General features: G+C 40.8%; 1 protein-coding gene across 1 annotated transcript in view; it reads right to left on the bottom strand.

The window, feature by feature from the left end:
* ST7L (suppression of tumorigenicity 7 like) overlaps positions 1-15,820 on the bottom strand; it is a 32,377-nt gene that overhangs the window by 621 nt on the left and 15,936 nt on the right. Inside the window, exons 7-16 of the mRNA XM_052698019.1 lie at positions 15,043-15,121; positions 14,599-14,753; positions 14,105-14,202; positions 13,540-13,654; positions 11,862-11,934; positions 11,115-11,217; positions 8,275-8,425; positions 8,032-8,124; positions 5,829-5,968; positions 197-264 (exon numbers count right to left, since the gene is read on the bottom strand). Coding sequence (XP_052553979.1) covers positions 211-264; positions 5,829-5,968; positions 8,032-8,124; positions 8,275-8,425; positions 11,115-11,217; positions 11,862-11,934; positions 13,540-13,654; positions 14,105-14,202; positions 14,599-14,753; positions 15,043-15,121 — 1,061 coding nt within the window. The 3' untranslated portion in view covers positions 197-210. The remainder of the gene's footprint in view (positions 1-196; positions 265-5,828; positions 5,969-8,031; positions 8,125-8,274; positions 8,426-11,114; positions 11,218-11,861; positions 11,935-13,539; positions 13,655-14,104; positions 14,203-14,598; positions 14,754-15,042; positions 15,122-15,820) is intronic.

Here is a 15,820-nt window from a genome sequence, read left to right as displayed (position 1 = left end):
AAGATATGAACAAAGAAATCAGAGAATCAAGCTGCATTTGAGCACTCAACACCTGTGACACTGTGACATCAGTAAGTGGAGGGAGAAAGGCTGAGCCTTCTTCAAGCTGATGGGGCAGTAACAAGGATGGGGGACAAAAATACACCAAACAGAGCCTCACACTTGTGCTGTGTGAGCAGTGCTCAGCGTGACTCACCGGGGATGAGGGGCTCAGCCAGATGCCAGCACACTGGGGGCACTCACAGGCCACAGCACTCGCAGCACCTAGGCACAAGCAGCACGTGTTAGAACAGCCTTTCTCCACGCTAGGCCAGTGTGAAGCACATTGGGGAGGGGGGTGGTGCATTCTGTTGGGGAGATTCAGACACGGATTATTTATAGGTCACTGATTCGAATGTGTAAAAAACAGACAACCCAGCAAGAGCAGCCCATTCTTCAGACAGGATCCACAGATGCCATCTAAACAGTTCCAGAAACAGAGATTAAGTTAAAACAAATGATGCAAACCCCCCTGCACCTTCTCAACATCCCCACACCCAGCCCCCTCCTAACCAGGACCTGCGTTATCCTCACACAAACCCTCTTTCCATGAGGCAGCAGTGACAGGACTCATTTACTTTGAGACTTTTACTTCGGCCCTCCTGGCTTCTATCATAACCTCAAATATTACATTAAAAAGGCTTTTAAAACATAACATTGACAACAGAGCAGGAGCTTTTCATTGCAGCTAGCTTCTTCAGTGCCTGTGTGCGTGTGGCACCTTCACATTAAGTGCATGAGTTAAGATGTAGATTAGTGAGGCAAGGAACCTTTGCCCTTGGCATCGACACTCGGCCGTGACAGGAAACTTCAGGCTTTTTTTTCTATGAAGTGTAGAACCACTCATTGCACATTGGCAGGGAAGTGCACATCTCCAAACTATACACATTTTCTCTTAGATAAGCAAAAGACTCAAGTGTTTATAAATATGAAAAGTTCAGCAGCTGGCTAAAAAGTTAATTCTCCAGTCTCACTTAATGAGCTTTGGGGAAAGTGGTAGGGGGATTTGTTCAGAAAGTAAAGCAGAGTGTCACAGAAAGCAGGACTTGCCAGACTGGGCTCTGCTTAGTCCTGTATTCTGCCTTGAGATGGCTGCTATCAGCAGAACAGAGAGGAATCCTCTAAGGGGGAGCCACGCAGAATGAAAAATGTTTTCTCCTTATCTTGCTATCATAAAAATTAGCCAATTTTTTAATTTAAGTCCCATGAATTCTTTCTTTGTTGCGAAAATATCAAGCAAACCATATCAAAATACTTTGGAACATGGATTGTCTTCGGATTTTGTCCAACTCCCTGAGCAAAAACGTGCTTTCAGTAGGATTCTGGAACGCTGCTGCAGTATTTTTCAGTACTTTAACTAGCACTGCTCTATTCCAGTGCTAGTTAAAGCATTTCCCAGCATATACTGGGAAAGAAGGTTAGGACTTAAAGCCTGGGACTGATCTGTTTTGAAGGTAAGCACGTCAGACATGGCAAGGAACTTCTGCCATGAGTGCCTGCAGCATCTGCTGCCACTGCATCTGCAGTTTTCCTGAAAGCAGATTTCCCAGCATCTTTGTAAGACTTTGTACGGACTGTTGTGTGGCATCACTTCTGCAGAACGATACACAATCACCCAATCCTCCACCTATGTAATTAATACAAACTAAAAATTCATACTGAATGGAAAAAATAATCAGATCTTCCTGCCTGCTGATTTGGTAGGAAATATTCTTCAGCGTGCTCAGCTGTATGTACCACTGCCCTCCATCTTCTGTACCTCCTTCATTCTGTCACTTACCAACCCAGTTTGAACACCATCTTACGACACAGAGCTGTCTCAAACTGTCACCAAGAGAGCAATTCTCCAAGAGATCAGAAATCTCACTGAAACAAAGAGCAGGGCTCAGTGACCCTTAACCCACAGCACCACCCAAAGCCCCTGCACTCTTTCTGCACACCTAAGAGCTCTCTGCCCATGCATGTTCTACTGGCATCACCCACAATGACTCACACACTGCATCTTATCCTCTTTCTCTAGTTGAAGGGTATTAAAAGCTAGAGCTGCAAGAGAACAAATGAAGCCAGGCTCGCCTCTGACTAGATTAGTAAATGCTAAGCACTTCTCTGCAAGCCCTTCCACCTGTATAAAACACAACCAAGTTCCCTTGGGTGCCTGATCCAGGGCCAGGGAATACAATGGAAAGACTGCCATCAGTTTCAAAGGGAGCTGAACCAGAGTAGGTGCCAGAGCTAAAGCCTTTTGTTGATGGTGTATTAGACTGTATACATTGGAACTAGTAAATGCTTCACTGTGATTTTTGGCCACTTGGAACATTTTTAGCAATTTGCCAAGGTTTACCCTGTGATTTATTATGGAGGAAACAAACTCAAGCACTAACAAATGAAAATATGTAAACTCCAACTTCTAAAGTCAATAGAAAGGTATTCGACTCCTTAATGCTGTTTAGAGGCAAACAGTTCATACAGAGGCGTATGAGGTTCAACTGCAGGAAACAGCAGTACAAGAAGTAACAGAAATGCAATTTAAGTAGTCGTATTTATAACTCACTTGGAGAATTACAGTAAAAAAAAATCCATGCAAACAATTCTTTTCAATTGCCATTCCCAAATCTGTGCTTTAGATTTGCTGGAAATTCAACAGTTCTGCCACTTTGGGGCCACTTCCTCACTAAGGCTGAGGCACTCCAAGTGTCTACCACCTGGAACTTAATTATCTCTAATTGTTAGATTTAATAAGTTAAAGCATTGTATCGTGAAACAATACTCAAAATCATGAAACATACAGGATTTGTCTTTTCACTTAGAAAACTTAAAAGCCCTGGAATTACCTGCAGGTAATTAAATAGAAGGTAAGCTTCCATTTTCAGTACAAAATTCTTCTTTTTACGAAGAATTTCTTCACAGAGAGGGTGCTCAAGCATCACCAAGGGCTGCGCAGGGAGGTGGTATTTAAGAGATGTGTGGACGTGGCACGAGGGGACATGGTTTAGTGATGGGGTCAGGCTGATGGTTGGACTCCATGATCACAGAATCACAGAACTGCAGGGGTTGGAAGGGACCTCCAGAGCTCATCGAGTCCAACCCCCTGCCAAAGCAGTTCCCTACAGCAGGTTGCACAGGTCGGCATCCAGGCAGGTCTTGAACATCTCCAGAGAAGGAGACTCCACCACCTCCCTGGGCAGCCTGTTCCAGTGCTCCGTCACCTCACTGTACAGAAGTTCCTTCATGCATTGGTACAGAACTTCCTATGCTGCAGTTTCTGGTTGTTTCCCCTTGTCCTGTCTCCATTCACCACTGAAAAGAGTCTAGCCTTGCCATTCTGCCCCCCCACACCTTAGATACTTAAAGATCTGGATCAGGTCCCCTCTCAGTCTTCTTTTCTCAAGGCTGAACAGACCCAATACACTCAGTCTTTCCTCATAGCAGAGATGCTCCAGGCCCTTCACCATCTTCGTGGCCCTCCACTGGACTCTTTCCAAGAGATCCTTGTCTTTTTTGTACTGGGGAGCCCAGAACTGGACGCAGTGCTCCAGATGAGGCCTCACCAGGGCAGAGCAGAGGGGGAGGATCACCTCCCTCGACCTGCTGGCCACACTCCTTGCAATGCACCCCAGTAAGCCATTGGCCTTTTTGGCCACAAAAGCACACTGCTGCCTCATGGCCAACCTGTCATCCACCAGGACACCCAGGTCCCTCTCCGCAGAGCTCCCCTCCAGGGGATCCTGAAGATCCTGAAGGTCTTTTCCAACCTAAATGGTACCACCAAGCTATGAAAATTCACCTACATGCTAATGCCACATTCCTCCAAAGCACAAGAGAGATGATTCTATGAGAACGTTTCACGGAATCATGGCATTCATCACATTACTTCTATTAAATACAGAGATAACTTACAAAGGATCTGAAGCAATCCAGGAATACAACTGCAAGTTTGAGTTTGGTATTGAAATATCATTTTTTCTTACAGGCTTTCTGGATGGTCCTGAAAACATCAGGAATAGGATCAAGAGTACAATAATCTAATAACATAAGAATATTGGAGTCTGAATGGAATTGAACATTAATTCTGTCAAAGACCAAATTGTTCTGGAAGACAAAATTTCCTTCTCAGCTGTCCATCTCAAGAGATAAATACAGAATTCACTTCTTGTCTGTTTATCTAACAACGTAGTTTCCACTTTTTGCAGTATTCAACTAGAAGAGTGAGTGGCAAGAAGCCCTTTGTCAGTGCCAGCAATCGCTGTCAATTGGTGGAAGGAATTATGTGGTGATATGCAAGCTCCTTGATCATCTTTTCTGCTGAGCAGACACCATCTGCCCTTTCCTAAAGACAGTGAAATAAATACAGTGCCAAATGGCCGAACACTGGTTCTTTCCCCCACACTTGGACACGTCACTTGACATTCAGAATGCCATTATACAAAGCCAACTAACTCATACAAAGTCTTTTTTTGGTTCAAGAAACCCAACAGAGAGAACTTCACCAAGCAATTCTTTGTTAGCATAACATTTGACCTTGTATCTCTTTGGAAATCATACAACTTTGCTAATGCAGTCCTTACAGAATTAATCAAGCAGATAGTTAGACCCTGGTTACTATGAACCCAGCCAATTATGAACAGCACTGAAATTTGTCACTGGCATGTCCAACTACATTTTCCAACATAAAGATCAACAGAACTGTGTGGAAATGAGGCCCCATTCTCAGACCTGCATGATTTGGGCATTGTGGACTGGAATAAATGAAGTAAATCCAACATTTTTAGGAGCAATGTATTCTTAGGAATATTATCTCCTAGGTTCCCATTACCTGCTGTATTAAAACAGCAAGAAAGCAGAACCTCTTTCATGCTCTATTTTGACTAACAAACATTGAAAATAACAATTAATCGAGAGTTTGGTGTGTCTCAGCTTCAGCTGGGCTGAAATTATTTTCTTTAGAGTGGTATGATGCCATGTTTTGGTTCCAGGAGAAATACAATGTTGATAACACACCAATGTTTATAGCTGCTGCTAAGCAGTGCTGTTCAGAGCTGAGGCCATTACCAGAGAAGAACCCAAGGAGCTGGGAGGGAACAGAATTAGGACAGTTGACTTAAACTGGCCAAAGGGACATTGTGCAGAGGGAGTTCTGAAGGGGGTGGGAATTCATCTCTCTTTTCCACAGCTCATGGGGGCTAACTGGGCATCAGTCAGGGGGTGGTGAACAACTACTTGTGCATCACTTGTTACACACATTCATATACATATATACACGAGTTTCACAGTTCAATAAAGGCTTAATAATATATACTAAGGTTGGGCCTGTGCATAAGGGAAGCTGCCTATCCGGTTTGTTCCTCTCTGCTGAAGTGAGATACTGCTGCTTCCAGAGCACAGGAGAAGATCATAAAGTTACCATCAGCAGCAATATTAACGTGTAAGCAAGGAAAACTCAGATAGAACAGGGCAGAAAGAGGGAGAGAGGAGGGACACAGAAGCCATCCATAGGAACAAGCAGCTCGACAGCAAACAGATTTAAAGTAGCAAAGAACAGAAGTAATCAACCTACCTTTTCATCAGTTCCATTCACAGAATGCCACTAGTTTCCAATGCTCAGCAAGAGATCTTTTTTTTTTTTGTGGAGCCCATCCTACCTTGCATTCATTCCTCAGGAAGCTTTAAAGCCTCCTGTACTGAGCCTTATGCAGTAACGAAGCACAGCAAACATCTGCAGTCTCTGATTTTTTAAAAGATGAAGGTGTGGGAAGCATTGTTAAAATGGAAATGACAGAGGCCATACTTACAGCTTTAGCAAAAACGACCATCAGCTCAGGGAACTGGTGTGTGAGGAGTGCAAGCATTGCCGAAAAGGAACACAGGCCTGCTGTGAAATGGATGAAAAAGGGGAGCTCCTTCTGCGGGTAAACGGAGACTTCGTGAAATGCTGAAAAGAGAAAGAATATTGGCACTTGATAATCAAGGGCAATTTTCTGACTTATTTGCATAGCCTTACGCTCCACTGCAACTTACAGAAGGTATAAATGCAGTCTAAGACTATTGTGCAGCACAACGTAGTAAATAAAGTGCTTTATCCAAACTTGTCAGAAATTTTCCTTCCCAACCTTCTTTTCCACTTGCATGAGACTTACTTCTGAAGCACTTCATCAGGCTTAACTTTTGATACTCTTAATTGTACAGAGGGAAGAGTTACACAACTCACAAGCAGTAATTTTGACTATTAGGTCTATTTCAACCATCCAGGCGTTCTCAACCTAATTCTGTTATCTGGAGAGAGGAGCAGAGCTGCCCTTCCTGTAAGATTAAGCAGCTTGGTGTGCACAAAACAACCACCATGCCATATAAACATGCAAAGTAGGTCCTCAATGGTTTTCAAAGATTTCTGGTTGGCAGACTACAGTAAATTTTTCAGAGCAGCTGACAGAGTAGACCTCAAAGAAAACAGCACCAGGACGAGGTTATAAATTCTGCACATAGCAGTTCCTTGCAATTTCCAATCTATGGTAACAAAATCAAAAGAAGGTGATTAGCAAGGCTGAGGGGCTGGCATATGGAGCTTTCAGCACTCAAGACACTACAACTGGTTACTAGCTGAGGATCTGTTTGGTGAATGTGCAATTACTTCTGGCCCTGAATACCTGCAGCTCTGACTTCTATCCAATGATTCTGAAAGGTGCTTTAAATGAGAAAAAGCAGTTTCTATAGACATAAGTAATTCTGAAATGGCTGCATGTTTCTTCAAGAGTTGATTTTTAAAATCTAAAATAAATAAAAAAAAAAGGTTCAAAACTTACTCACTCTGCTGAGAAACCAAAGAAATCATTTATCTATGGAAAACCATTACACTCTCATACAATGCAGAAACTCATCTGCATTTTAAAACATGGAGATACATAAGGTAGAAAAAGCCAGAGGCTAACTTAGGAAAGGGTAAAAAAAATGGAAAGAATCCTTTTTGCAGTATTTTTTCCTTCATTGGTACACTGGAATCAAATCCAGAATATATAAGGACAATGAAAGACACTTCTGTATGTTCACAGCCATTTGGGGTCTGTTAACAGTCAGAGCTCAATCCAGGAGTTTTGAATCATTAATTTGGTCAACATAATTTTTTAAAATTTATCTATTTAAAATGAAGTATCAAGGTTTCTTGAGGAAGTACTGCAATAAAAGTGTTAAGATGGTTTTATTTATGGGTAGTTTTATACTTTAAACATAACAGGAATGCGTGAATGATTGTGTTGAAATATCTGCATGTGTTGGTGTTTAATTATGCTGGGAAGTCTACAATTTAGGGTTAGTCACTAACTGAGGAATTCCTTCTGCAATATCCTGCATAAGTGAGAAATGAGTAATTTAAAGCAGTCTGGGGGCAAATTTAAATTACACATTTTAAATATAACTTCAGGTTTTTAAATAGAAACACGTATGTGTAGATTTGCTTTCCACAGCTGTGGTCTCCGTGGGTCTGCTGCTGCTTTTGCAGTAGCTCTTTCCTCTTTCTGTGGGACTTGTGTTCATCCACAATGTAGACACTTACCCTCAGAGGAATTCTATTAAACATACAATTAAGAGCACAATTCTAATCTAAATTGATGTTATTGTCCCAAGAATGATGAGCACAGGCATTAATGGTTTATTTTCAAGTCGCCTTACCAAGAGAATGAAGCTTGTAGGCTCATACTTCCATAATTAAACTCAAAGTACTGAGCATTTGGGGAAGACTTCTTTGCAAAAAGAAAACAACTCTTCCACAATAGCTATCAAATCCACTGCTCCTTCAAAAATGTAATTTAAAGAATCAAGCTCATGTTTACCCTGTGCACCTGTGAGATATTTTAGGATTATTTGGGGACGGACATCAACAAATAGCTGAAACCCCCTCATGAGAAGCTCTAACTCAAAAACATAGTAAGATAAATACAGAACACCACAAATTGAACGTGTCCTCAGGTTATGTTTTATTATTACTGCTTGCAAACCACTTACTTGGCAACAGTTCTCTGTCTGCTGTTTCCGTGCAACTTGGATAAGGATAGAAAAGGTGACCTTTTTCTAACGGGTATGGGATCATCCTAAATGCTGACAAAAAGAGGAAGTGACATTAGATCTGAACCTAAACCGAGCTTTACCAAGGTTTTCTCTGCAAGAGAGAACAGGTGAATAAAGAAGACTGATTTAACAAAGGCAAAAAGGTTAGTCTACTGAAAGAGAATGAAAAGAGATACTTACTGCCTTCCCATGTGCAGTGCAGCAGATGTAGAGCCCCTTCTATTCTCTTCCAGTGCTGGAGGTGGAAAAAAGCATATGCTACTGCCTCACTGTCCCCTCGTTTCAGGATATGCTCTGGAGGTAGGACTAAGCTTTTCATCTCCAGTAGATACTGAAAGCAAAAAGGGAAAGCACACTGCTTAAACAGAATATTCCAAAAATCTTTACTGATGATGAAGAGGATCTCTTTTGGGGCAGCAGAGCACCACAGAGACCACCCTCCATGTGCTGATAGAACAGCCCAGTCCTCACACAGTGCAGGTAGCAAGGCAGCACCCACTGGCAGGGGAAGTGAAAAGCACTGAGTCACCCATCAGTGTGTAAGACCCAGTTTGGGGTTCTCACACACAAAGTACCAAGACAGAAAGAAGAAAAGAAAACATCTTCAGTAAAACAAACATTAAGAAAAAATAATCAATGCCACAGGAACTACAGGATTAGGCTAATAAAAAAAAATGGTATTTTGGCTCATCATTTCAGCCCTGTAAGTTTCAGCATAGAACACTAAATAGGTATTAACTCCCAAGTATAAGGAGTGAGTCAGGAAGCATCGGTATGCTAATCAAACAAAGAATAACCCACCAAACCCAGGAAAACCTTAATTTCATCTGGTTTTGTGGAGCTAGCATCAAGTATCTCCAATTTGAACTTTCCCCATACATCAGCAGAATGTGTGATGTGCAGAAGAGTCAAATAACACAAGACTGAATAACTGAAGACTTTCCTCGACAACACGGCACACACAGTTTTGCTTCTTCACTGTATACTAAAAACCCAAAGAGAGGTATTGCTTTGGAATTTTGCTTTCAAAACAGATGAGTCTTTTTAAAAGAATTAAGTGATAGTTCCAGCTCTATTATTTACTTGAGTTGTTCTCCCCCAGCATATAGCACCTCATTCAATAACAGCCAAAGCTAATCCACATCTTTGATCACTGTAGCTAGCCATTCCTTTGACTGTCTCCCAAAGTGTAAGAATGCAGCTTGCTCACCGATTTATTTCAGCAGATGCCACAAACTATGAGATTATTTACTAATCTAGTTTGAGGACTTAACTTTTCCCATTCAGATTCTTGAAGGAATGTAGTAGGGGTTGTGCCCCGGCCAAATAAAGCACATTTACTGCCTGGCTAGGTTCTTCCCTTAGTGCCTTGGGCCCACACTCTGGAGGGTAATATTCTTGCTAATCCTCTCTAATCCTCTTCAATTTTTTTTATTTTTTATTTTTTTTTAACACAGTAAAGGATCACTCACACAGGGCTGCTGTGGGAAAATGGTCTCAGATATCTGACCTCTGACCTGACTCCTCATGCTCTCTCCCGTGCCCAGTTTTCAAGCTGTAGGAACTGCTTCGATTGCAAACCCAGCAGTTGTGATGGAGCCCTGCTACCAGCATTGCCACAATACCCCACAGCAGCCTTCTCCTAGCACTGTGAAACATCTCCTCGCCTTCCAAACAAACAAAAACATAAAAGTAAAGCTCAGAGCAGAGAGAAACAGACACTTCTCCTTACACAAAATGATGTTACGTGTAAAGAAAACCACTTTCATTGGATCCCAGAAGAGATTTCTGTGTTAGACATTTATTTATTGTTAGTCTATGGGACAGAACAAACTGCAAATTCAAAAAACAGATTTTCTTCCCCATTAGACCACTGCAACCACTGAAATGCTGCCATGCAGTCCAATAAAGCACTGCTTGAAGGCAACATTTTAATTTTAAAAAGTCACAACAAAAACATGGATAAGCACACAATTGGGAGAGATGATCAGATTACTGAAACCTGGCCTCCTTTTCCATGCATGTCTGCAGAACTACTGTCTGCAAACAGACTTTTGACATGCTGTCTCACCAAGGTATATGGGACTCCTGAAACAACTGAAGGACAAACAAAATTAAACAAACTTGTAGATAACGATAATGCGTTATAATCTTCTTCCCCTAGAGGCAGAGGCAAAAGAAAAGTCTGTCTGAGACTGTCTGAAATGAACTTGCTACGCTCTTGATCAGTCATGCAAACAAGCAGCAATTTCTCCCAGCAATTAGCTTCCCCAGTGCACATTCTATTAGATTGGACAGGCAGACAGAATAGAGGGGTTGGATAATTTGAGCCTTCATAGCAATAGTCACTCGGACTCCATGATCATTTGCAGAGGATTAGGTCCAGACCTAAGCAAACCCTTTGCATTCAAGGTTTCAAACTGAATGCATCACCAATACCAGGACAGTAAAATGCAGTACAGAATTTTATTTCCACACAGTGCTCGGTGGAATCCTTACCTTGGACACTTAAGCAATGAGATATGAAGTTACATCATATGGCAGTAATGATTCTTCCTCTCATTTAAAAAAGAAGAAAATCAATGCTGGCACATCTGCCACCAACCAGAGCTCCAGAGCCTGGCTTCTAAGCATAACATGAAGAAGCATTATGAAATTCTGAGTAGCTATGGTTTGGAAACTTCATTTGGCTACAGGGATTTTAAGTGTTTAATTTTTCATTTGCTAATATCTATCCTCATCCGAAACAGGCCTGTAGAAATGCATTAGTGGAGTTTCCAACAAGTTAGATAATTTTGAGGGATGTTTTGTTTTGTTTTAAATCAAAACCATTCAAACATAACCTATTACAAAAAAAAAACCCCAAACCTTTACAGTATAAATACTTGACTGTTTTATAAGTCAAGGGCCACAGTTAACATCAACTTCAAGAAAATCTGGGGCTCAAACAATCTGATAATACAAAATGACTACTTTAAGGAAGTAATAAAGCAATCCAATAGAAAATAAAACCCTCTTACCTTTGGAACATGAGGGTTAAATTCCACAGCTCTGTGAATTGCTTCCACAGCATTTATTTCTGCTGTACTAAGCCCTCTTTTGAAGGCAGTTTCTGGGGAGAACCTGAAGGGGAAAATTCATGCTGAACAGAACTAATAAATAATAAACACTAACCAGGTGTTTATTGGCTTTTAAGCTTGAAGTTCATTAAAATTGACTGATTTGTTTCACGGAGGCAAACGTTCCTGCTAGTTTAAGTATCTTGACTGTCATCCAAGCCCACAGGGCAAAGATATGTTAAACTTTTTGAAAACTTCATGTCGACCTCCCAGGGTGACTGAGCACCCGTATCTTTCATGAGATTGATAGGACACCAGCTAGGGGGAGGTAAAGTTGGAATCAGCCACGGAAACAGACCAGAATCCCAGCACAGTGCCAATAAACCACCACCATCACCCAACCCACAAAGCAAAGAGCTGCCGAACGCCACGGGCAAGGTTGAAACAAGATTATACAGAGGTGCACGTGTGCCTGGGCTTTCCAGAAACATCTTCACCTGTGTTAACGCTGTGGATTCTTAAAAGAAACTTTAAATTATGTCTCGCTATAACTACATTTAATTATACATAACTAAACACATACATAAATATGCATAGCTTGCTCGTCGACATATATTACACATTGGGTCTTGACCTTTTAAATTCATATTTTAAAGCTTAACTAGAAATTAGCAATCAACCATTGCTTTCACAGATGTGCTTGCTTACCTTTCTGAAACAGCTCTGGCTTTTAACAGGGCTGCTGTGTAACAAATTGCTGCTGATTTTGGAAGACTGATATCTGTGATAAAATAATCAAGCCGTAAGATTTTAAGGCAAGACAAACTTTTTCAATCAACTTCCTTTGAGCTTACAGATTTTTGGTACTGGTACACCATACAATAAACGTAACATCCAGAACATTCCACCTCCATTTAGAAATGTTGATTCCCTTTGCAGTCGTCTTTCTGATCGCTCATCAGCATCAGATTAAAAACTCGGAGCTGCAGTTAGGCAGCAAAGTGACTAAAACATAACAGAACACTGAAACTGAACTCAAAGAGAAGTGCAGATATAAATGCACACTTAGGAACAGCGTGCTTTTCCTGTATTAACTCAAGAAGATTTAAAACAAGCTTCTGATCTTTGCCTAATTTTGTAACATTAACACAGTTTTACAAAAAATGGACAGAATCTAAAAGCTGACCAAAAAATTGCATTACAGACAGGTAGACAAATTTTATAGAACATGCAACTTCCATTCTTTTCCAGTTACCCAGGAAAAAAAAAATCTATTAGTTATAGGTTTTGTAGAACATGCAAGGCTACGTTTGAGCTGACAATTATAGATTGGAAGGATAGCACTCCACAGTACAAGTTTACTTTAGAAGCAGACAAAGTCTGGGGTCTAATTCCCAAATACCATGTTGTGTATAGTCAGATGGCTCTTGCTTTTTTTTTGTAAATCCCATCCTAGGCTTGTCCATCACTTACTAGAAGTCTGGCTGTCGTACCAAGCAAAACACAGGGAGGCTACAGAGAGTTTGAAGCTCATGCTCATTTTTCCAGATGCTTAGGAAAAAATCAGAAACCTTTTCTTAAGGAAGTGTCACAAACTCTGATGTTAACAATGAAGCACCAGGAAAAAAAAGCAAATGACTGTGTGAAATTAATAAGAATCCACACAGAAGAACATAGATGATGAAATAAAAGGAGCTTGCATTTGGGGTGGCCACATACAACAGGCACAGGATTTTGGCAAGAACATATTTTTAATTCCCTGAAGCTATGAAGGAAGTTTACATTTTATTAGCTTTTATCTAGACTTGTACAACACCTGAAATGTATTAGTTCAGATGGAAAGTGAAAGCAAACTGCTGCCAATTAATGGACAAAAGCTTGCACACCACTAATCTCTGGCAAGAAGTATGCTTGTATGTCACTAATAATCCCTGACAAGCAACCTCAGCATTACAGAGTTATGAAGCCAAGCCTGCAGCACAGCAGAAGGGCAGACTAACTTGTTCAGCCATTTACATCAATTACATAGGGGGCCATGCACTAACTGAGAAAGGCTGATGAAATTAGGCATAACCAAGGATGCAGAAAAGATTAAAAAATTAAAATAATCCTTGAGCTGGAGCAAAGTGAGCTCCAAGACCTCTTTATGAATTAGAGTTAACTTAGGACGTGTGTACTGGCTTACAGCTTGACTAAATTAGAGCTCACCATTGAAAAAAAAATATACAGCCCACAGTATGGAAGAACCTATTCACTGGTGATTACAAGAATCTATTCAAAGAGATGAGATACTGGGCAGATACCTGCTTTCAGACAGGCACACCTTGTCCAGATCACCTGTATGCTTATACAAAGCCACCAATATTTCCCAACAGGTGTCACTTACCATCATACTTTGCTAAAACTGCCTGGACATCTGCATAAGCCTGTAACTCCAGTAATGCCTCCAGGAGGTTTTCATGAATATTCAGCATGCTGAGAAGTGGAAACTCTTTCATTAACTGAAAAATCAGTAAAGAGAAATAAATTAAGCACATACAGAAATTCATTTGAATCCCTGAATATTTAATAAAAGGCAGCATGATAATTTAAGCTTTTTAATGTTCTTTTCTTTCCCAGTGTTACAAAATGACAAGAAACACAGGAAGAACTGCAGCATTCCTACCTTAAAGTCATCACTTTTTTTCCCCTCAATACACCTACTAGAAAATAAGCACACTGAGGCTCAGTCATGCCCTCAGCCCAGATCTGCACATCTCCCATAGTGAACTGATTTGGTTAGTAGCATTTTCCCATACAAAAGCAGCCTGTTATACATGTTGGGCAAGGGAGAGAAAAGTTGATGTTGAGAAAAGGATGAGGTATAAAGGCCAGCTATTTCAACAGAGCAGTTGATAAGCCAGGCACAAAGCAAACTGGTCAAGAGACTCAGTTTTTTTCTGATTACTTACATCTCTCATCATTTTTACCGATTCTCGAATTCTTCCAAGTTTTCTTGCACACATAGCCAGCCTTCTTTTCACATAGACCAGCACATTAGTGTCTCTTCCTGATTAAAAGAAACAAAAACAACAGACTAATCAGTTCCAATTCTTTCTCTCTCTTCAAAACACACCAGAAATCCTACAGCCTTTATCCTAGCCACGCATAATAGCATAAAATAGTTACTATTGCTATCCCAGCAAAAGCCCATGTAGCCCAATGCCAGCAACTTTTAAACAGGTTAAATTACAAAAAACCCTCTTTTCACAACCTGTGGTGAATACACAGCAAGCTGCCACTTCCTAGATTCATTCAGGTACTACAACAGGTCATACAGCAGACGATGCATAAGTAAGAAGTGCCTCAATACACTGTAAATCAAACTAGAATCACTAATTCTAACTTTGGTTTCACACTTCTGCTCACATAAAAATAAGTGTTTCTTTGATTGAAAAGTGCTTACGTAGCTGTGCTTCATGCTGGGGACTTTGGGAATGGCAGTTCTGAGACTTCCTGTAAATCATCTCTCCTGCTTTCAAAGCCTGCTTGAAATACCTCTCAGCATCTACAATGGTTGTTGCTTCTTCCTCTGCGAGAAGAACGTATGCAGTGGCACAACTGTGACAAGGCAAAAAGCCACACGTCACTGTGAGGGACACAGGAGCCTATTTTTGAATAAGTACAGAAGAACCAGAAACAAGGAGTTTTCACTCACGTGAACCTACAATAACATTGACTGCTCAAATAGCATCAGGAAAACAAAACTTTGCAGTTTTAGAGAAAAACACAAACTTTGAGAAAATTTGCTGATTATTCCTGGAAGGAGAAACTAACAGCGCACTCAGCTTTACTCCATTTAATCTTTCAGACTAGAAACAAAGCAAAGGAGTCCACAGTCTAAACTTACTCATTGTTCAACTCTAAGGCTTGATACGCTGCTTTAATCCGGGCTTGAGGGTTTCTCTCTCGCCATGCTTTCTGCATAACTGTTGTAAAAACACGTAAAGGCTGGTGAGATACAGAGAAGCTGGCAAACACCTGCTAGCAAAGCAGAAAAAGTGAGGCAACAGAGGCTGCCCATGCCTCAGTTCTGTGTTAACATCCACTTGCGTTTGCAAATGCCTCTTTGCTGTGTAACTGTTCCAAGGAAATGAATGTTTTCATGTCAGCAAGAGTTTCTATCGAAAGCAGCAGAATCTTGCAACTTCTCACTGTGTCACAGATTTGATTTAAGATAGCAGTGCCATCAGGAAGATTATTCACTGACCATTTAAAAACTCCTACACTGAGAAGCAAAGACAGCTTACATAACCAGACAGATGTACAATTTCTAAATTACTACAGCTTTTGGAAACATTTCCCAAGACTTCTTGAAAGCTTGGCAGGAGTAATTGTTAAACACAGGCTCTTGCACAGACCTGCACAGAATTTTAATTTATGCTTTCAAACAGAACCTCCAAGAAAACAGTGATAGAGTTAAGATCTGTTGCACATATCTACGAAATGCTTCAGTGTTCAGATGAGATCATAAAGGGTTAAACAAGGTCCTTTTAAATTTGCAAAGTATCTTCCAGTGGCAAAGCCACACGACAAAGCCAATTCAGTATATACTACAGTTACCACCTTATTAGAAAGTGTTGTAAGAAACAAAAACAGTGAGTTCTTCCCACTCAGAAGGGTAATCT

This window comes from Tympanuchus pallidicinctus, unplaced genomic scaffold (assembly GCF_026119805.1).
Source record: "Tympanuchus pallidicinctus isolate F22 unplaced genomic scaffold, pur_lepc_1.0 scaffold32, whole genome shotgun sequence".
Classification (NCBI taxonomy): Eukaryota; Metazoa; Chordata; class Aves; order Galliformes; family Phasianidae; genus Tympanuchus; species Tympanuchus pallidicinctus.
The sequence above is the reverse complement of the archived record's forward strand: the minus strand, read 5'-3'. Positions and strand labels throughout refer to the sequence as shown.